Consider the following 22,193-nt stretch of genomic DNA (forward strand, 5'->3'; position numbering starts at 1 on the left):
CGCCCCCCCCACCCAGTATTAATCATTGGTGGCAGTGGCCACAGGATCCCCTCTCCCCTGCTCCTCCGATCGGAGCCCCAGCTGTGTAAGCCTGGGGCTCCGATCTGTTACCATGGCAGCCAGGACGCTATTGAAGCCCTGGCTGCCATGATAAGCTCCATGCTGCTGTGTGCACTATGCACAGAGCAGCAGGGACAGTGTGAGATCCTATTCACCCTGATAGAGATCTATCAGGGTGAATAGGACAAAGGTTCTAGTCCCTAAGGGGGTTAAAAGTTAGTAAAAAAAAAACACAAAAATATTAAGTATAAATGAAAAAGATTTATAAAAAAAAAATACACATTAACAATAAACAAAAAAAATACACATTAACAATAAACATATTAATTTTCAGCAGATTTCTGTAGGAATTTTTTTTTCTTCTCAAAAATGAAAGTTCCCAGAATATCGGTATAAATTATCGGCTATCGGCCTGAAAGTTCACAAATTATCGGTATCGGTATCGGCCCTAAAAAATCAATATCGGTCGATCCCTAGAAGGCGGCCTGTATATCTCACCCGGTAGGGGGAAATAGTGTCTCGTGGAACACCATAGAGCCAGCCAGGAGTAATGGCCACAACATCTGGAGTAGGTGTAGGAACTCTACCTATGAAAGTAACAAGGCGGCTGGAAACAGACAGATGTAATCGCCATGGCAATAGAAGTCGGCCTGTATATCTCTGGTACAGGCACTACAAAAGAACCTTTAGAGGCTGAGAAGGGTTACCAACCCTACAAGAGGCGTTTTGCCTGAATTATCAGCTTGCCTAGAACATAGCCCCTGGTGTAGGGGAACCAGGAAGGTCTGTCGTGTACAGCCTACGAGGGCGCACGTACCAGAGACACCACGTAGGTGTCCCAGTTGCTAAGCACGGTGACGGCTGCCTTACCTGTGCGGCAATTACATGTGCAGGCAGGAGAGCGCCATCCGAAAGTCCACTAGAGGGGCACGAAACCTGGGTAGCGTAGGTTCCTCCGTGCACGTTTGTCTTGACCTCACAGAGGGATTCTGCATAGTGGAAGACCGCCTGATGCTCTGTTCCGAGGGAATCGGTGCAGAGGTGTCCCCAGAGGCAACTGACAGAGAAGGCTTCGTCACCAGCCTCAGGCTTGTCCTGGGGCCGACCCGAGGATGCCGAGGAGGGGTGGAAGCTAGTTAAGACCACCCGAGGTTGGTCTGTGGGCTACTCCTTGCGTGACCCTGTATCTGAGCGTGAGTGTGGCCCATCTGCAGGGAGGACCCTGGGGGGGAGAGGAGACCGCAATTTGGGTAGGTAGTTGTCCAGCGACTCCGCCAGGGATTGGGAGTGTCAGGGGGCAGCTAAAGTGGAACACGATGGAGCCACCCCTGCAGCAGGCCGGAACCTGCAGAGAAGAAAAAAGAAAAAATGACCTGCACAAAAGGGCAGGTCAGGTCTGCCTCCTACGCACACTAGAACAAGACTGATCTGTCTAGTGCCTGTGGAGAGGGTATAGCCCAACGGGGAGGAGCCAACACTTTTTATGTCTAGTGTCGCCTCCTAGTGCTAGTTGGACATATACCCATGGTGCTGTGTCCCCCAATGCCATGCACGAGAAAATAAGTTTAACTTTGAAAAGTTTTTTTTCTAACTTTTTTTTTTACATCACCATATTCTGACCCCCATAACTTTTTTATAGTTCTATTTACTGAGCTGTGTCAGGGCTCATTTTTTGCAGGACAATCTGTAGTTTTTATTGATACCATTTTGGAGTGTGTCTGACTTTTCAATCACATTTTGTTACATTTTTTGGGGTAAGAGAAGCAATGAAAAAATGTCAAATTGGCCATTTTGACGCTTTTTTTCTGTTACACCATTTGCCATATTGGAGAAACATTATTATATTTTAATAGTATGGGCGTTTTCGGTCGCCGTGATTCCCATGATGTTTATATTTTTTGTTATTTAGGTATTTTTTTTATTATACAGAATGATTTAAACTTTTATATTTTTTAAATATATTTTTTTAGTTTTTTTTGTAATGATTTTGAAGCTTGTATTTGAGCCAACAATATAATATAATATATAAAAAAAATTATTTTGAACAATCATGTATTTTTAAACTAGACTTATTACTGAGAATTGCTCATTTCTTATGAATAAATAAAATAAAAATTGCAGTTTGAATGTTCTCAGCCTCTTCAGCGAGGCTGAGCACATTCAAACTAATTACCGGCATCCCCATTAGCCGCAGGGGATGCCGGTAACACTCCCGGAAGCGCAAGCTTCCTGGTTTTTGGGCATTTAGATGCCGTGATCTCACTTGATCACGGCATCTAAAGCCTTTAGTTACCGCGATCAGCATTATTGCTGGTCGTGGTAATTAGCAGCAGGTCTCTGCTGTTTGAACCAGCAGAGATCTGCCAGCCTTGACGCCCGCAGCACGTGCGAGCGGGCGCCATGTTTGCCTATCGCTGGGTCTCTTCAGAGAAACTCAGCGTATTAGAACAAAGGACCTGCTTCCTTGATCGCCGCACGGGGGAGCTGCACTCACTTCTGGGCTTTTCGCTATTTAGATGCCGTGGTCACCTATGACCATGGCATATAAAGGGTTAAATGCCTGTGATGCATTATTGCCGGTAGCAAACATTAGCCCCGGGCCTCTGCCATTTGAAACGACAGTGACCCGCCAGCTATGGCACCAGCTGCACGCAGGAGTAGGCGCCACGTTTAAAGACCCTCCCAGTGCCGTATATGTATGGTGCTGGAAGCCTAAGGGTTCAAGGGCATCGGTCACCAGATTTGTACCTATGAAACTGGCTGACCTGTTACATGTGTGCGCTTGGCAGCTGAAGACATCTGTGTTGGTCCCATGTTCATATGTGCCCGCATTGTTGTGAAAAATGATGTTTTAATATATGCAAATGAGCCTCTTGGAGCAACGGGCAATTTTTCTCAGCAATGCAGGCACATATGAACATGGGACCAAAACAAATGTCTTCAGCTGCCAAGCGCACATGCAACAGGTCAACCAGTGTCATAGCTACAAAACTGCTGACAGATGCCCATTCAGGTATTTTTTCCTGAAGAGCTTATGGACCATGTTCTGCTAATGTGGTCATCCAAGAGAACTAGAAACCTGAGCGACTACCCTAGTGAGAACAGGGACTTCATGCAAACGGACTCAACTGAAGTTGTAATGTAGGGATTTTACATTCTGAGAATTACAAAAGACTCACAATCCGCTTCTATTAGTGACCGGACAAATACTGACAGCTCCTTGGCTTCTGCTGCTAAAGCCGCCATGACGCCCAGTCTATTCTTCCCCAGAGTTTTTACTTGAGAAGCCAACATTGGTGCATGATCACTGCGAGAAGAGAGGAAAGCAAAGTAAGGCACAAATTATACAGAAAATAGATTTTCATAAAGCATTAGATGGTTTGTATAAGAGTCATCATACATGGTAGTCGCCCACTATTAGCCAGACCACAAATAGTAAGTAACATACGCATGTGGCCTAAAAGTGGTCACCGCTGTTGCCTTGCTGCTTTAGGGTCTTGGCTTGGAGAGTGACCAGGGTTCTTGGGTTCTGATGGGTCATTATTGTGTGTATAAGACATTTTTATGATGAGCCCCAGAGGACAAGGACTGAAAAAGGTTGACCATAAGAAAAAATTAAGGGGAAATCAATGCATTTTTGGGAAAGTCAATGCCATGGAGCTCTTGAGCCGTCACTCACTAGAGAACAGAAGGGCTGATGGGGAGTATTCATTCCCCCTGCATTAACATGAGTAGTATGGCCACTGGTACCCAACAGTGGACTGCAGATAACCAGATGAACCGAGGGACATTGGGCAGGAATATAAAAGAGCCGCAAATTCTTACCAAAGACTTAATGTGGAGCCTGAATTGTCTACCAGCACCTCCTGCGTATTCTGCAGGGGAAGAAATATAGCATTAGGCACATATATAAAAAAAAATTAATGTCCTGGTTGCCTTGTCACAAGGAAGTATCAGTATGATACTCAGGGTAAGACACATAGGTGAGGGCCACAGCAGGGAAAATACTGACACTTCTGTATTTCTCCATATGAAGAGCACAGGCATATTTCTGAATAAGAAGCCGATATCAGCTGCCATAGTCTAGTGTGTAATAAAAGTCATTGCACAGTGGAAAACGACCGAAAAGATTAGATTGTCAGCCCAACCTACCAATAACAGCATGACTGGCCGACCATCTGTGTATGGGGGTCTCCCTACTCCCTCCTCTGAAAGCAGATGTCAGGAAACAGAAGGATCAGGCTCTTGTATTTCAACATGCCCAATCCTTTTGTTCTGGGACAGATGAGCCACCACCAGGTGTTGGCTAAATGAGCGTCCAGCCACCATGGCCAGCCTAAGGCCTCTTTCACACGTCAGTGAATCGCGTATATGCCGTAGGTGTTCTCTATGGACAGCACACTTTGGTCCGTGAGGCAGACCAAACATTTCCACTGAAGTCTATGGGTCTGGTAAAACAACTGACACATTCGGAAGGCATCCGTGTTCGGTCAGTCATTTTTGTGGACCATTGGTAGGAGATGCTAGGAGATTAGCCTAGCAGTGTCCATAGAATGTGGATGACACATGGAGAGCAAACCATGGACACATAGATCCTTCAAGGATGTCTAATGTGTGAAAGAGGCCTAACTCGAAGAGTGACAGTCATTATGGCCGCTTCACTTTTTCAAAAAAAGGAGACTTTTGTATTACTTACCAGTAAAGTCTCTTTCTCGCTCTTCCTTGGGGGACACAGGAAACCATGGGTATAGCTCTGCTCCCTAGGAGGCGTGACACTAAGTGAAAGCTGTAAGCCCCTCCTCCATCAGCTATACCCTTCAGCCTGGAGAAGAGACTGCCAGTTGCGTGTCCAAGTAGTGAAAGATAACCACCAACCGGAAAAAAGAACTGTCTAGCCCCAACGGGGGCAAACAAGCCGGAACCACAACTGTAACCCAAATGAAGGGCGGGTGCTGTGTCCCCCAAGGAAGAGCGAGAAAGAGACTTTACTGGTAAGTAATACAAAAGTCTCCTTTTCTCGCCCATATTCCTTGGGGGACACAGGAAACCATGGGACCTTCCAGAGCAGTCCCAGAAGGGAGGGACCAGAACAAACTAGACCAACACCAGAGGCATCAATCAATTGCCGCCTGCAACACCAGACGGCCTAAGGCGGCGTCAGCCGACGCATGAGTATGCACCCTGTAGAACTTGGTGAAGGTGTGCAAGGAGGACCAAGTGGCCGCCTTGCAAATCTGCTCCGTAGAAGCCCGATTCCTCTGAGCCCAGGAAGCCCCGACCGCTCTAGTGGAGTGAGCGGTAACACCAAGGGGCGGAACCTTGCCCTTGGCGAGATAAGCCTCAGTAACAGCCATCTTGACAAAACGGGCGATAGCAACTTTGGATGCCGCCATCCCTCTGCGCGACCCCTCCGGAACCACAAAGAGCGAGTCAGTACGCCTGAAAGAGCTGGTTACCTCCAGGTAAATCTTGAGCGCCCTGACAACGTCCAGGCGATGAAGCTTCCTCTCCCGCGGGTGGGAAGGGGAAGGACACAAAGAGGGGAGAACGATGTCCTCGTTCAGATGAAAGGCGGAGACCACCTTAGGAAGGAAGGAAGGGACCGGACGAAGAACCACCTTGTCCTGGTGGAACACTAGGAAAGGTTCCAGACAGGAAAGTGCCGCCAATTCGGACACCCTCCGAAGAGAGGTGACGGCTACAAGGAAAATAACCTTGGAGGACAGAAGTCGCAAGGAAACCGTCCGCAGAGGCTCGAAAGGAGAAGCCTGGAGCGCTGAGAGAACCAGGTTCAGGTCCCAGGGCGGTACCGGAGGGCGGTACGGGGGAACCGCGTGAGCCACGCCCTGAAGGAAGGTCTTGACAGGACCAAGGGGGGCCAGTGGGCGCTGAAACAAAATGGACAGCGCAGACACCTGACCCTTCAAAGAACTCAGGCCTAGACCTTGGGCCAGTCCGCTCTGCAGGAAGGACAAAACGGTGGGGAGAGAAAAGCGGAGCGGAGGAATCCCTAGATCGGCACAGAATCCCAAAAAGGTCCTCCAGGTCCTATAATAGATCCTAGAAGAGGACGGCTTACGGGCGCGGATCATGGTGCGGACGACGTCCGCAGAAAAACCCCTACGTGTCAGGACGGTGGTCTCAACAACCACGCCGTCAAACGTAGGGACCCTAAACGCGGGTGGAAGATCGGTCCCTGAGAGAGAAGATCTTCCCTGGCGGGCAGCGGCCAGGGCACGTCTGCCAGGAGCAGCATGAGGTCGGCATACCAAGACCGGCGGGGCCAGTCCGGAGCGACCAGAATCACCGAGACGCCTTCCGCCGCGATCTTCCGAAGGACCTTGGGCAGGAGAGGGATGGGAGGGAATATGTATGGGCGCGCGAAGCCTCGCCAAGGAAGAACGAGGGCGTCGGCACCGCAAGCTCCCGGATCCCTGGCCCTGGACAGATAGGCGGGGACCTTGTGATTGAATTTTGAGGCCATGAGGTCCACGTCCGGTATGCCCCAACGAAGGCAAATGGCCTCGAATACCTCCGGGTGAAGAGACCACTCGCCGGGGTCGACAGTGGTGCGACTGAGGAAGTCCGCCGCCCAATTGTCCACCCCTGGAATAAAAATTGCCGATAGGGCCGGGACGTGGGCTTCCGCCCAACGGAGAATGCTGGAGACCTCCCGCATTGCAGCAGCGCTGCGAGTGCCCCCCTGGTGGTTTATGTACGCCACAGCCGTGGCGTTGTCCGATTGTACACGAACTGGATGACCCTTCAACAGATGAGTCCAGTGTCGTAGAGACAGAAGGGCCGCTCTCAGCTCCAGGACATTGATCGAGAGTTTGGACTCCGATGGAGACCAAATGCCCTGGACGGATCGGGGAGGAAACACGCCTCCCCAGCCCAAGAGACTGGCATCGGTTGTAACCACCAACCAGTTGAGTGGCAGAAAAGACCTGCCCAGAAGAGGGGACTGTAACCACCAGCGGAGAGATGACCTCACCGGAGGCGATAGATGGAAGGGATGATCCAGAGACTGCGGCGATTTGTCCCAGGAGGAGAGGATCGCCCGTTGGAGAGGGCGGGAGTGAAACTGCGCAAATGGGATCGCCTCGAAGCAGGCAACCATCTGCCCCAAGACCCGCATGCAGAAGCGGAAGGACGGTCGACGGTGGAGAAGGAGACCCCGAACCGCCCCACGGAGGATCAGACGTTTTTCCGAGGGAAGACGTACTTCCGCCGCTCCCGTGTCTAAAAGCATTCCCAGGAAGACCAGTTGTCTGGAGGGGGGAAGGGAGGACTTGGGGAAGTTGATGACCCAACCGAACCTCGCCAGAGTCTCTAGAGTGAGATCCACGCTGGCAACCGCTTGAGAAAGGGACGGAGCCTTGATGAGGATATCGTCCAAGTACGGTAGCAGAAAAACACCCCTGGAACGGAGTAAGGCCAAAACCGGGGCCAGGACCTTGGTGAACACCCGGGGGGCTGTTGCCAGCCCAAAGGGAAGGGCGACAAACTGGAAGTGGAGGTCCCCCACGGCGAATCGGAGGAAGCGATGGTGACACCGGGCTACCGGAACATGGAGGTAGGCATCCTGTATATCGATGGAAGACATGAAATCTCCCTGCTCCAGGGAAGCCACCGCGGAACGGAGGGACTCCATCCGAAACCGTCGAAGGAGGAGAAAACGGTTGAGTTTTTTGAGGTCCAAAATGGGCCGCACCGAACCTCCCTTCTTGGGAACTACAAAGAGGTTCGAGTAGAACCCTTGGAACCTTTCCTCTAGAGGAACGGGGGTAATCACCCCCCTGTCCAGTAAGGCTTGAACGGCCGCGGAGAACGCAGCCGCGCTTTTCGGGTCCCGCGGCGGGCGGGAGCGAAAGAACCGATCTGGAGGGAAGGATGCAAATTCGATTTTGTATCCGGAGGACACAATTTCGAGGGCCCAGGCGTCGGAGACGTGAGCCATCCAGACGTCCCTGAAAAGGAGGAGCCGGCCCCCCACCCGGGTGGGTGGGGGCGCGCCTTCAGGCAGAGGACTGCTTTGCTGCGGGTGTGCGGGCAGCCTGCGGCTTGCGCCAGGAGGGCTGCGCCCGAAAAAACGGCTTCCTCCGCTTGTCCTGGGGAGGAGCCGAAGCGGCAGCTGTGGTGGGAGCCCCAGAGGCCCTGCGGGAGGACCGAAAACGAGACGCACCAGGGCGTCCGCAGGGGGCGCCCCTGGCTTGGGGTTGAGGAAGATGGGTGCTTTTACCACCCGTGGCCTCTGAAATAAGTTCGTCTAGGCGGACCCCGAAAAGGCGGGAACCCGCAAATGGTAGCCCCGCCAAGGAACGTTTGGAGGCAGCGTCCGCTTTCCAAACCTTCAGCCAGAGCTCCCTCCTGACGGAAACTGCCAGGGCGGAGGAGCGTGCAATAAGGGCTCCCGCATCAAGGGAGGCCTCACAAACAAAATTTCCGGCCCGAATAATAAGCTGGGCCAAGGAACGTAGGTCCTGGATGGGGACGTCCGAGTCCAACTCCTGTTCCAGCTGCGCACCCCAAGCAGAGATTGCTTTCCCTGCCCAAGCAGAGGCAAAAACCGGTCTGAGAGCAGAACCGGAGGCAGCAAAAATGCCCTTGGAAAGGGTCTCCATGCGACGGTCCTCCGTTGACTGAAGAGAGGACCCGTCGGGAACAGGGATGGCCGTGTTCTTTGACAGCCGGGCCACAGGGGGGTCCACCTTGGGTGGGGAAGACCATGTGGCCACGACATCGGCTGGAAAAGGATAGCAAATGTCCAGCTTCTTGGGGTTGACAAAACGGGCGTCCGGGCGAGCCCAAACCTTAGACACCACAGAGGAGAAATCAGAGTGGATTGGAAAGACTTTTGAGACCTGCCTGGGTCTGATAAAGGAGACGCTAGCTGCGTCCGAGCTAGGGGGATCATCCTGCACCTTAAAGGTGTCACGAATATCAGAGATGAGTTGACCCATCGCTGAGGCTAGCTTGGACGGCAGGGCCGAGTCCATTTCCAAATCTGAAACCGCCAATTCACCTTCAGAGAGCGAATCCTTTGGAGAGGAGAGGCTCATCTGGGTGCGCACGCGTGGCGGGGAGAGTGAGGCCTCAGAGGAGGAGGCTCGCTCTACTCTAATACGCTTCTGAGAGTGCCTAGCTCGGGAGGGGTCACTAAGAGAGAGTGAACCCGCTGCAGCGGCAGAAGCAGTGGACCCGGAGGGCGCGACAGTCAGAGAGGTATCCTGCGGGGTAGGTGGCCTGTCTATTAGGCGGCCCACGACATGAGTGAGGCTTTCCACGGCCTGGGACAGGGATCTAGCCCAGTCAGGCGGGTCAGAGGAAGCAGGGAGCGACACAGCGGGCGACTGAGGCTGCGGTGGAGCTCGGCATGCAGTACAGTGCGGATCAGACTGCCCCCGGGGAAAGGGTTCCCTACAAGCAGTACAGGCATGGTACCAAGGCTTGGCGGCTGCAGAAGGGTCTGACATGGAGGAAAAAAGATGTTACACTTAAAGTGGGAGACCCCAAAGAAAAGGAACGGGGATAACACCCAAGCGACAGTACTGTGGCACGGAGGGGGTTAACAGTCCTACCAGACCCGGATGATGCAAGCGGCAGCGGTAAGGGGAACAGACTGAGGAGGCTGTGGAGGAGAGGCAGCAGCACGGAGATGAACGCTTCGGATCGCACTGCAGAGAGGATTCCACGCAGCACTGTGAGAAGTGGAGCCCGATGAACCCGGAAGTAGCGGAGCGCATGTAGGAAGCTCCGCCCCCCCACTGCCGCTCTGAAGCAGAGCCGCGCGCGCGCGGCAAAATGATTTTAACCCCCCAAGTGATGAAGTGCCGGCCATGAAATGGCGCCGTTCACGCCATGTAAGCGGCCCCCGCCGCACCTGGATGTGGCAGACGGCTTGCTTGCATGCAGCCGTCCCCTGTAAGGCAGCGTCCCTGCCAAGGACTTGCCCAGATAAAAACTCCCCTCCAACTATGCCCCTCTCACCATCCGCTGTCTTCACCCTCAATCCGTCCAGCAGGGTCGCCCCTTCAGCTCCTGGCACCGCAGTGGCAGGAAGCCGGGGGAGGGACTTGGCGTGCGGGCGACCCTGAGCTGGCGGGACGCAGGGGAGCGAGGCTGCCCTGGTCCACCTTGTCTTCTGTGGGGGAGGCGGCAGTGCGGAATTACCGGCACTGGCGCAACTCAACCCCGGGAGAAACAGAGGGGTCTAATGCGCCTCTGTTGTCCCTGTAGGTAGAAAAAAACCGAATTAAAAACAACAAATAACGTAAAAATAAAAATCATAGGAAAACAACCCTGCATAAGCAGGGGGTGTCTTGCCTCCTTGGACACTAAGCAAAAACTGGCAGTCTCTTCTCCAGGCTGAAGGGTATAGCTGATGGAGGAGGGGCTTACAGCTTTCACTTAGTGTCACGCCTCCTATGGAGCAGAGCTATACCCATGGTTTCCTGTGTCCCCCAAGGAATATGGGCGAGAAAGCTATTTTATGTGAGTGATAGTGTAAGTGTGAGCAAGTCCAACTCTCATTTACCAGATCCTAAGGACATCGAAATCTCACTGGAATCTCCTACAGTTTGCCCCAGCACTAATTTTGATATCTCCTACCCACCCATGTGCTATGGGAGCGGGCTGCCATTAGAACGGCTGGCTGGCACTCAGTAGCACCCCGTTTATGTGCCCACACTGAGGAGCCTGAATACGAGCTCTTCATCAGAACATGCTAGCACCAAGAGATGGCCCCTCACAGTAAATGTACTTTCTTAGCCGCAGGGCAACCACTTACCTCCACAAACTGCAGCAGCTTCAATGTCGACATTTCAAACGCCTTTCGTGCGGTTTCCGACTTGCGGAGCTGACAATCAAGGACTGTGATCCTGCGTTTCAAATCCTGAATGCAGTCCTATGCAAGAGAAGAAAGGGGAGTTCTGTACTGCAATATCACAAGGAGATACAGTAACTTAAAGGGGTTGTCTCGCCTCTATCTCGCTAGTAAAAAAATAAAAATAAAATTATCAATACCTAATTTCACCGCCCCCCCCATTGCTGTTGTTCTAATGGCTACCAGGTTCCCTATGGTCTCCATTTCCTGGTCCAGGCAGAGATGGGGTGAGCAGTCAGCTTCTGCCATTTCCTGTGTGATGAGCCTGGACCAGGAAGTGGAAACCATAGAGGATATTGCATTTTCACACCATTGTCAGCACTTTACTTACTATTTTTCCTCGCTGGACAACCCCTTTAAACACTTAGGCCATCATTTGTCGTATGCTATGCCACTTTTTAGTGTAATTATGTTGCAGATTTTGTAGCAAAGGTGTTTTGTGACAAAATCTGTGACTTTTGCCTGCACATGCCACTTTTGCAAAGTGGCGGCAAAAGAGGGCGTGGAGTGGGTGGGGAAGAGGCCGAGCCGGCCGGTCTCATTCATCATTTTCCCACGACAGTTTATGGCGTGGAAAATGGACTTAAACTACGCCAGCAAGGGAATTGTAGTATAAAGCATGTCACACAGCCGGCGGCAGCAAGAACCAAAGTTATGTAGAGGCCAGCGCCTCTACATAACTTTGGCGCATCCACCAGCAGCGCAGAGGGATTAAGACCGATGTATAATCGACGGTCTTAGTAAATAATGCCCCCTTAGCTCAAAGACCGTTTCAGCTGTAAGGTAAAATGTTCTACTATTATCAAAGAAACTCAATAGCTTTATATAAATGAGAGCCCTGAGGGATCACAATGCTGGGGTTAAAAGTGCGACAATAAATGTAGTCCCCGATTTCCAGTGCGTGATAAATGGCAGTACATTAATTCAGGTCACTATCATCACAACTATACCTCTGTTATGGATATTGCAGTTTCCAATCGGCAGAAAATGAAGCTTGTCCTAATTTGCCTTGCAAGTGCCTGGCGGGGCATGGGGCTGAACCCGGACATAAACCCTTCTTCACCCAGGCAGCCCCTCTGAGTTGATCATCGGTTGCCCTGCCCTTAATTGTGCAGGACAAGGGCTTTTTCTGCAGATCTGGTGACGTGCCAGGTCTCACTATGGAATGCTAGGTGGAGGCTTCCGCCTAGCAGTGAGCCCAGTGACGTCACTGACAATAATGGGCGGGCTAGGGCAGCGCTAAAGCCCGGCCATTAGTGCCAGTGATGTCACCAGGGAACACTGCTAGGCGGAAGCCTCCACCTAGCAGTGTACAAATATAAACAAAACAGCCCTTGTTCTGTGCAATACAGCGCAGGGCAAGGGAGTGCATCGGAGCATGAAATGCTCGATGCTTCACCTTAGAGGGGCTACCTGGGTGAAGAAGGGGATACGTCCGGGTTGAGCTCTGAACCCGGACAACCCCTTTAATGCTTGCAGGTACCCAAGCCCACCTACATCAAGCCTGTCTGTAAGTTCTCAGTGCGGCCGCTTGTGCCTTCAGGTCCACTCCCTCCTCTGCGTAGTCGCGATCTGCACAAAACTCCACCCGTCTGGTCATCATGTGTCTTACCGGAATGTGCAGAGCAGCAGAGTTTTCTGCAGATTGTGACGTCGCAGATGAGGGCGCCAATATGAAGGCGCAAGGGGCTGCACTGGGAACTTGAGAAGAGGCAGGCTTGGGGACTTGCTAATGGCGGGTTTTGGGCTCCTGCCACCATTAATCATGCCCTGCCAGGCACTTGGAGGGCTAATTAGCATATAAAAAAATTCATTTTCTGCCGATAAGAAACTGTGATATCCATAACAAAGGTATAGTGGTGATGATGTTAAACTGGACTAGAGTGCATTACCATTTGTTACATAGAGGGGATAGATGCCCTTTAAACACCTCCAATCCCATTGCCAGGGATGTGCGGCTGTCGATCTCGGGGGCACAACTACTGTACTGGAGACAGCTGATAAGCTTACATGAGCCGGACCAGAATGATCAGAGAGTTGGGCTTTGAGCTCCATGACCTCAGCTTCCAGAAGACGGATAACTTCTTCATAGTCCACCTCCATGCCGCGTGCTTGTTTCTGCGCCACTTCTGCTAGGTGAATTCTGTTCCGAAGCGCTCTGGTCTCATCAATGGCCGCCTTGGCTTCCTAAACAGGACAAACAACTTAATATATTAGTAAAAAGTAAAGAGAAGAAGAGGCTAATAATAAAGGGACACTTCCTACATTTTTTCAATCACATATTGAATTTTCTATTTAATTTTATTATTTTTAATAAGAAACAGGTGGATGGTTTTCTAGATATAATTTTTTGAAGTCTCTCCATGTACTTCCTGTCCTTGCTCTTTAAAGAGGACCTTTCACTACAATAAAAAATCTAAACTAAGCATACAGACATGGAGAGCGGCGCCCGGGGATCTCCCTGCACTTACTATTATCCCTGGGCGCCGCTCCGTTCTCCCGGTATAGGCTCCGGTATCTTCAGATTTTCGGCTCAACTGGGTGGAGCCTGCCGGCGTCTCCTTCTCCCAGGCTGGAGTGCTGACCAATCGCAGCGCTCAGCTCATAGCCTGAGAGGAAAAAAACACCTCTCAGGCTATGAGCTGAGCGCTGCGATTGGCCAGCACTCCAGCCTGGGAGAAGGAGACGCCGGCAGGCTCCACCCAGTTGAGCCGAAAATCTGAAGATACCGGAGCCTATACCGGGAGAACGGAGCGGCGCCCAGGGATAATAGTAAGTGCAGGGAGATCCCCGGGCGCCGCTCTCCATGTCTGTATGCTTAGTTTAGATTTTTTATTCTAGTGAAAGGTCCTCTTTAAACTTCCTCTTTTGACTTTTAGCAGACACTTAACTCTCTCAGCCAGGCCATCACTGCGGCCAGAGAGAGGGACCCCTGTAATGACACAAAGCACCATACATTACACTGATAAGTGCAATGCTCTTAAGTGGCCATATTTATCAAGGACTATCTAGAGAATAGAGATGTCCTGCTGTCATCCTAATTCTACTATTTTACTATTACACTAGCAGATACCATATTTCCCTCACAGCAACAGTAGACTGACAATGGGTTACCTATCTACATAGCAATTGTATCTATCTGCGTTGACAATATTAATGTTCAGGATTAGAGCACTGCTGAAATGAAAAAAGAAAAAAAAAAAAGAACACAATTCTTAAAAAAGTTCAAAATTCCCTGTTTCTGACCAAAGTGTCCCTTTAAGTCACTCAAGTGCTATTACTACCACTGAATTTTATAGATTCATAGATGTTGGGATGGTCTTCTATGAGGATTTGGGAGTATCTTCTTCATCAGCCGGGCACTGTGGTGAGACCACACAATCGTCTTTCAGGTTATCTCTAGGGTGTTTTGGAGATATGGGCAGAATACTGGGTGGGGTTAGGTGGGGTAGAACTTTATAAATACGCTTGTGGTGCATATATCCATTGCGTTCACAACTGAGGCTCCAGACAGCAGCCGCCGTCCAATCTATTCTAAACTGATAATTGCATGGAATCAAGCAGGAACAAACAAGCTGGTCCAACACAACCAAAATGCATGGAAACCATGCCACTTCATGCACCGACATCCCTACTGCGTCATGCTGCCGTGTACCTAGCCCTGGTCGTCTTTCAGGGTTTTGGGGAGGTTAGGTGACAACGCCTCTGGATGCTGCCATGATGACCATATTGGTTGTCAGAGAGATTACCCAGAATCAGCTATAGTGAAGAAAAAGCTGAAAAGAATAGGAGGAAACCTCAATGATATTTATTTCTTATTTAAAATTTTGGGAACCCATTCCAGGTTCCCCCATCTCATAATACCTACCTACCTTTTGCACATTACAAAGCTCGGCAGAAAGCTGACTGTTGCGCCTTTCAGATTCTAAGAGCTGCTCCTGAGAAAAGGGAGAACACGATTTATGTCGAGTACCATTAAGAAAATCTCTATTAGGCCTCATGCACACAACCATATTTCCGGGCAGCGTCCGATCTGCATTTTTTTGCGGATCTCAATCGGACCCATTCATTTCGACAGGGCCTTCGTGCGGCCGTTAGGTAAATGATAGAACATCTCCTATTCTTTGTCTGTTTTGCGGACAAGTTAGCCATTTCTATAATGGGAACCGAGGAAAGTGCAGGATGCACAAGGCCGATATCATTGTTACTGGTCGCACATCTCCCCGTGTAAAAAAGTAAATGTGCTGCTGACAATATGCAAATGTATGGAGACCCCATACAGATTGCATCGGCCTGTGCAAAACAGAGGGGTGGTCCACACTGGTGATTAGACTGGTAACGTTTTTGCTGGTTTACCACTTACCTGCAGAATTCGTATCTGGTCATATAGTTCATCCTTGTCTCTCCTCAGGTGATTTAGGTCATCTGCGTCAGACAGATTAATTGAACGGGCCTAAAATATAAAAATGTTCCTGAAAATTTAGGTTCTTTTTTTCCCCAATAATTATCTCCTTTCCCACAATCCCCAAGAACATGAACTTTAGGACTCCATATAGAAGCTCAGTAAAGACTGTACTTTATTAAAGCTGTATGAAGGCGACATCTACATGTCATGCTTCGGTCAAAAGACCTTTATCAAACACTTTTGCCACGGCTGGTACACAGGAGAAATAAATGGTGCGGCGGAGGGGTGAACAACCACCAAGCTAGGGCGCCTTCTTAGAGATTAGTCATCCCTCTGCTGCAGTACTTGATAAAGGCCTTTTGGGCGGAAAGTCACAGGTAGATGTCGCCTTCATTGAACTTTAATAAAGCATTGTATCTACCGCGCCTCTATATGAAGTCCTCAAGTTCATGTCTGTATGGCATGTAATGGGTTGGGACCCTAACCGAGGCACCCAAATCCATTGCTCTGAGCGCTGTGAAACCTTCCATAATCCGCTGGATCATCTCTCACCAATTCTGGCGAGTCAGGTCAGACGTGGCACGGCAGGTGCCAATATCATTAATGAGCTGCCATGGACAATGACTCCACTTTCCCTTTAATACAACTCCCCACAATATCTGAACATGCGTATAAAGAAGTAAGCATTTATCAGCTACTCACTGGATAGGTAATAGATACTAGGTTGGTGGGGGTTCAACCCTTAGGATGCCCCTATTGATCAACAGAACAAAAGACCCCCCCCCCCCCAGCGGCAAGAGGAGTTTGAATGGAGCGGCAGTCAAGTGCGCTCCCTATAGCTCCATTCAAAGTCTAATGCATCGATTGCAGCTGGGAGGAAAGAGGTCCCCCGTTCTAGGGAGAGGTGGTGGTCCTGGAAGTCAAGCTCGCTCCCCATGGCTCCAAAGTTTTATGCACTGACGGAAACAGCCGGGAAACAGCTGGGAAGAAAGGGGTCTCCCGTTCAAGAGAGCGGTGGTGATCCCTGCAGTCAGACCTCTACCAATATAGCATGTATCACCTATCCTGTAGATAGGTAATAAATACTGGAACTACCCTTCAACTACTGAAGGGAACAGCCATGGATTTATCCTCAGTTCTGTCATAATGGTCGTCCTGCAGAATCTGCATCTTCCCATTAGGTAAATATAGGGGAAGACACTACAAAGAGGATCACTCGCTCTGGAAGATCTATCATGTCAGCGCATTACATGGACAGTCCACCCATTTCAATAAGAACTGTGTAATACTTCATTTCCCTTGCGGTGGCGCTGCAGGGAAATTGAACATTTGCTGTCCGGTTCCAGCACGGATAACATCAGCAGGGAAGAAACATTCTACCATAGAGGAAGTCCATCAAGTCACAGCAATACCGCAAATAAAGACACGTTACCTGACTTGTGACGTCATCTACAGAGCGTGTGTCGTCAGAGTCATCCGTCATGATGTACGGTCCAAAATCGGAATCTTCTAACTGCAGCTTCAACATCTCTTTGGCCGCTTGAACAAAGTCTACCACACAGAGGAAAACTGCGTTAGGATTTCAGCAGTGGGGTATGCCATCAGATTAGTAGGGTCCGACTCTCAGCAAGCCCACCGACCAGCTGTTTGAAGGGGCTGCGACACTCGTGCCAGGCCAGAGGCAGGAGAGTAACGCATAACCCACATAAGACTAATCTAGGTGAAGATACAACTATAGATCACATGTGGGTAGTATCAGAATTAGGCTCCATTCACACGTCCGCATCCTTTCCGCAATTTTGCGGAACAGGTGCGGACCCATTCATTCTCTATGGAGACACAGTGTGCTGTTCGCATCCGCATTTGCGGTGCGCGGCCCCGATCTTTGGGTCCGCAGCTCCGCAAAAAGATAGAACATGTCCTATTCTTGTCGCAGCTTGCGGACAAGAATAGGCATTTCTATGGGGGTGCCGGGCTGGTGTGTTGCGGACCCGCAGTTTGCGGGTCCGCAACACACACGGACGTGTGAATGCAGCCTAAGAAAAGAAAATATTAATCATGGCATATGAGTAATAATGTCTGATTCTGTAAAAAATAGCACAGCTTTATTGATGGACATCACGTGGATCCCATTATACTCAAAGGGGACTGTCGGGCGTCACGGGTGCCCCTCGTGTTATGGAACAGAAGAATGGAATGCCTGATGTGAACTGGTCACCAGTCCTCCACTCCCTCTCACATCTCCTCAACCTGGAAATGTCTGGGAACAGCTGATGACAAGTTCTCTTTAAAAAAAAACGTACGTTCTGGAGAGGGGAAGCCCAAATCAATGTCCTGCAAAGCAAAAGTTTTAGGCGAGTGTGGAAAAAATGCTGCAAAGTAAGGCCTGTTGCACATGACCGTATGGCTTTTTCAGTATTTTGCGGTCCGCAAAAAACGGATCCGCAAAAAAAATACAGATGACGTCCGTGTGCATTCCGTTTTTTTTGCGGAACGGAACAGACGGGCCCCTGATAGAACAGTCCTATCCTTGTCTGTTATGTTCTATCTTTGAACGGAACGCATACGGAGTACATGTTTTTTTTGCGGACCCATTGAAATGAATGGTTCCCTATACGGACCGTATACGGAACGCAAAAACCGGAACGTAAATAGAAAAAAAAAAAAAACGCAAGGGGCCTAAGAATGCTTTCAGAAATAGAAGTGTTAATAGTTAAAATTTATTCTGCAGCAGGACAACGACCCCAAACATCCAGCCAATGTCATCAGGAACTATCTTCAGTAGGGTTGAACGAATAGAAGTATATGAAGTGGACTTCGATCTGAATTTCTGGGAAAATTCAATTCGCAGCGAAGCCGAATTTCCTTGTGCTTCATGGTAACGAATCAATTTTCCCTGAAATGGCGTTAAAAAAAACATACTCACCTCATCCATTCGAGCGCGAAGAAGCCGCCGCAGCCATCTTGATTGAAGATCCTGCGCTGAAATCTACAGTGGCCAGTGCGTAGATCTACGCGCAGGATCTTTAATCAAGATGGCTGCGGTGGCCTCTTCACGCTCAAATGAATAAGGAGAGCATTATTAGTTTTTTTAAACTGGTTAACCCCTGAAAGTCCTCATTTTTAATCTCAGATGCCGCGATCAGCGATGAACGCGATCAGGGGGTTCTATGATAGGGAGCAGCGCAATCGCCGTTCCCCATCATTGCGCCCACTGCTTACAAAGAAATGACCTTTGTGACAAAGTAATTTGTCACCATGCAAATGTCTTCGTGAAATTCAGCGAAGCAGCCAAATTAAATTTTTGTAAACTTCGCTGAACACTAATCTTCAGCATACTAAAGAAGAAGGAGTCCTGGAAGTGATGATGTGGCCTCCAGAGAGCCCTGATCTCAACATCACCCAGTCTCTCTGGGATTACATGAAGAGGCAGAAGGATCTGAGCAAGCCTACAGAAGATCTGGGGTTAGTTCTCCAAGATGTTTGGTGCAACCTCCCTGCCGAGGCTGAAGGCTAAGGGTGGGCACACCAAATATTGACTGGATTTAGATTTCTCTTTTCTTTATTCACTTTGCATTTTGTTAATTGATAAACATAAAATACTGTATAAAATCTTCTATTTTTGAAAGCATTTTTTCCCACCCCTAAAACTTCTGCACAGTACTCTACTTTCTTTTTTGGGGGGGGGGGGGGGGGGTGGGGGTGGGCACAGGTTGGGCATGTGAAGAGAAGAGAGTTGGTGGATGTAGGGCAATATGCATCAAGGTGCAAACACTCTCACTAGTGCAGAGGCGGGTCTTCCTGTTCTACGCTGTGTGTGTAGGAGCCCACCTGGTGAGGTGGCTTTGATGCACCAGGAGGCCTCACAATCTGATCACAATGTGTAACAGTAAGGCGAAATTACAATCCACACAAGTCACGGCAGACTCTCCTCTGTCATGTACTATAAAGGAACTACCTCCAAAACACACTGTCTGGTGGGCATCCAGGTCCATGTGGCTTCTATCAGCTGCTTCTGTTCCTTCGGTCAGGGTAATACCAAGATACCCGAGAGCCTAGCAAAAAAAAAAAAAAAATAATGATGTGCCTGTCGAGGCCATGTCACATAGAATATAGGTTATAATATCACGTGACCTCTGTAATAATCCAATGAGCAGAGGTGGGTATAACTGCCCACAAAAATCAAGTAACAAACCTATGGGTACGGGCACATGTGGCGGCTTTTTGTGCATGAAAATCTGCAATGAATCTGCACCTAAGGCTGTAAACTGCAGATTCTGTTGGGGAACTTTTTCATGGCGTGTGGATGAGATTCTTTAAAAATATCATCCACGTTGCTGCCACTGCAGACCTCCCACACAAATCCACTGTGGAAAATCCGCAATCTACACGCCACATGTGGCTGTACCCCAAGGGTATGTTCACACGGCGGATTCTGCAGAGGGAGAATCCGCCCACATATCTGCAGAAGAAACTTCCAGGGCCTCTGTCTGGACCCCACACTAAGGAAGGGACGTGTCCCTTCTCGGCGCGGGTTGCTGCTTTCAACCACCGGCCGCGTGAACGGCAGCATGGGAGGCGCAGCTGGCGGAATTTTCGGACAGAATCCACACTAAAATTCTGGCGGCAAAAGACGCTGTTTAAAGGGGCCCTTAAAGTGCCATGCAGTATGCGACTGTGCGCCATGTGTCCAGTCATTCATGAGCTGCGGAGCGTACCCTATTAGCCATAACTGACGGCCCTCTCTCTGTCAGCATGGAAAGGAAGCAGGCTGCCAATTATGGCTGGTGGGTGATGGAGGGGCTCCCAGGGGTTGAAGGCGCTAGACAGTAGCTGCAATGATAGTAGGTTAAGTGGGTATTCCCATCTGGGACATTGATGGCATGTCGCCAGGATACCCACAGGACACCTGAAGTGATGAGAGAGCACCTGCACCTGCGCGGCCGCCCTCAGCTATTTCTGACAGTCACATAGCGGTGAACAGAGAGGTGGCCGCACTTGCGCAGTGCGCTCTCCATTTACCACTTAGGGACTTCTGAAAATAGCCGAGCACGCTTACCCTGCCATTTTCAGAAATGTCATAGCAATGAATGGAGAATATGCTGCGCATGCGCTGTGTGCTCTCCTTCACTATAGGGGTCCCATTCTCTAGACAGGAGTGAGTCTCAGGGGTGCGACACTGACGACAGACATATCCTAGTGATATGCCATCAACCTCCCGGATGGGCCAACCCCTTTAATAACACTCACTTACCATCTCTAGTTTTTCTACTTTGAGTCGGACCCCAGAAGTGAGAGAAATCGGCCTTTGCAGGTTGCGTCCGTGAAGAGGAACTGTAGATACAATGGGGGTGTGCGTTACTAAAAGTAGCATGTTACTTCTTCTTCCAGATTTCATTTTCATCTGCAGAATGTTTGTGGACGACATGCCAAAATCCACATACATCCGTGTGAACGGACCCTAACGCGGCAGATTTTCTGCAGGAACTTCAGTGCCATTCGCCTACAAGGGGTTGTTTCTGTACCACGCACATGCATTTCTATAGGCGTCATTGAGATGTAGAGAACTGCCGTGCGTGAGGTCAGACATGGCGTGGCACAGCAGTCGTTGCCTTATCGGGTGTCCAACTTCTCTCAATGTACCTTAAAAGGGTTTTTCCCAGACTTTTATACTGATGGTCTATCCTCTGGATAGATCATCAGTATCTGCTCGGTGGGGGTCCGATGCCCGTGACCCCCGCCGATCAGCTGTTTGAGAAGGCACATTGCACGGAGCCTGTGCTTGGTGAGCAGTAAAAAGGTCGCAGTGCTACTTCTCAAACCGCTGATCGGCGGGGGTCTCTGGGGTCGGACCCCCACGATTAGATACTAATGACCTATCCAGAGGCTAGGCCATCATGTCTTGGAAAACTCTTTAAACTGAAAGCACGCTGCTGCCAAAGAAGGCCAATCTGGTCTGATTTTACAGGGCTCCATTACTTTGGCTCGTCTTGGCGCTCACAGACTTTCTTTACTGTCGCCTTTTATCCACCTTTTCTAAATCAATGGCTGCATCTTTTGCGCGGCTTGTAAGCCATATTACGTTGTGTTCTGTAGAGGATGGAAGTAAAAGCGTTACAATAGTGAGAAGGTTACCTGGACACACACACGTCCGACCTACTCCCATCTGCAGGGGCTACTGTACGCCGCTCCGTTATACATCCACTGTGGCTCTGCTCAGATAGAGTACAGAAGGAATGTATAATTATTACTATAAAAGTATCATGTAAAAAAGCTAATACTCCCAAGATCACATGAGCGGGTTCGGTCCAGGAATCATGCTCGGTGTGATGTTTGCATTTCCTGGACCGAACACTGCTCCTCCAACCCAAACTCATAGCATTATAATGGTGGAGCTGCTGGATTTCAACATGCCTGATCCTTTATTCTCATAAGAGACAAGCTGCCACCAGAGGCATCTTTTAGTGGCTTACCTCCCCTAAGGTGTAGGCCACCTTAAAGGAACCTGTCATATTCAACATGGTGTCAGAGCTGCAGGCAGCATGTTATAGAGCAGGAGGAGCTGAGCAGATTGATATATAGTTTTATGGGCGAAAATTCTGTATAACATGTAAATTTATCCATTTTAAAATCACTGCTCATTCTTGGCTGTGAAGTCCAGGAGGCGGTCCTATCAGTGATTGACAGCCTGCCCTCTATGACTGTGTATACAGAGATAGCTGTCAATCACTGATAGGACCGCCTCTGGACTTCACAGCCAAGAATGAGCAGGTGAATTTTGATAAATTAATGCAAGTTATAATGAAGATTTCCCCATAAAACTATATATCAACTCTGCTCAGC

At 49.7% G+C, this 22,193-nt stretch overlaps 1 protein-coding gene across 1 annotated transcript in view; it reads right to left on the reverse strand.

Moving 5' to 3' along the window:
- The window catches only part of STXBP4 (syntaxin binding protein 4), a 38,478-nt gene that overhangs the window by 7,841 nt on the left and 8,444 nt on the right, over window positions 1–22,193 (reverse strand). Inside the window, 10 exon segments of the mRNA XM_040438507.1 lie at window positions 3,240–3,367; window positions 3,886–3,935; window positions 10,850–10,966; window positions 12,956–13,132; window positions 14,818–14,883; window positions 15,309–15,398; window positions 16,783–16,901; window positions 19,309–19,405; window positions 20,605–20,687; window positions 21,490–21,562. Of these exon segments, the coding sequence (XP_040294441.1) occupies window positions 3,240–3,367; window positions 3,886–3,935; window positions 10,850–10,966; window positions 12,956–13,132; window positions 14,818–14,883; window positions 15,309–15,398; window positions 16,783–16,901; window positions 19,309–19,405; window positions 20,605–20,687; window positions 21,490–21,562 (1,000 nt within the window).

Source organism: Bufo bufo, chromosome 6 (assembly GCF_905171765.1).
Source record: "Bufo bufo chromosome 6, aBufBuf1.1, whole genome shotgun sequence".
Taxonomy (NCBI): Eukaryota; Metazoa; Chordata; class Amphibia; order Anura; family Bufonidae; genus Bufo; species Bufo bufo.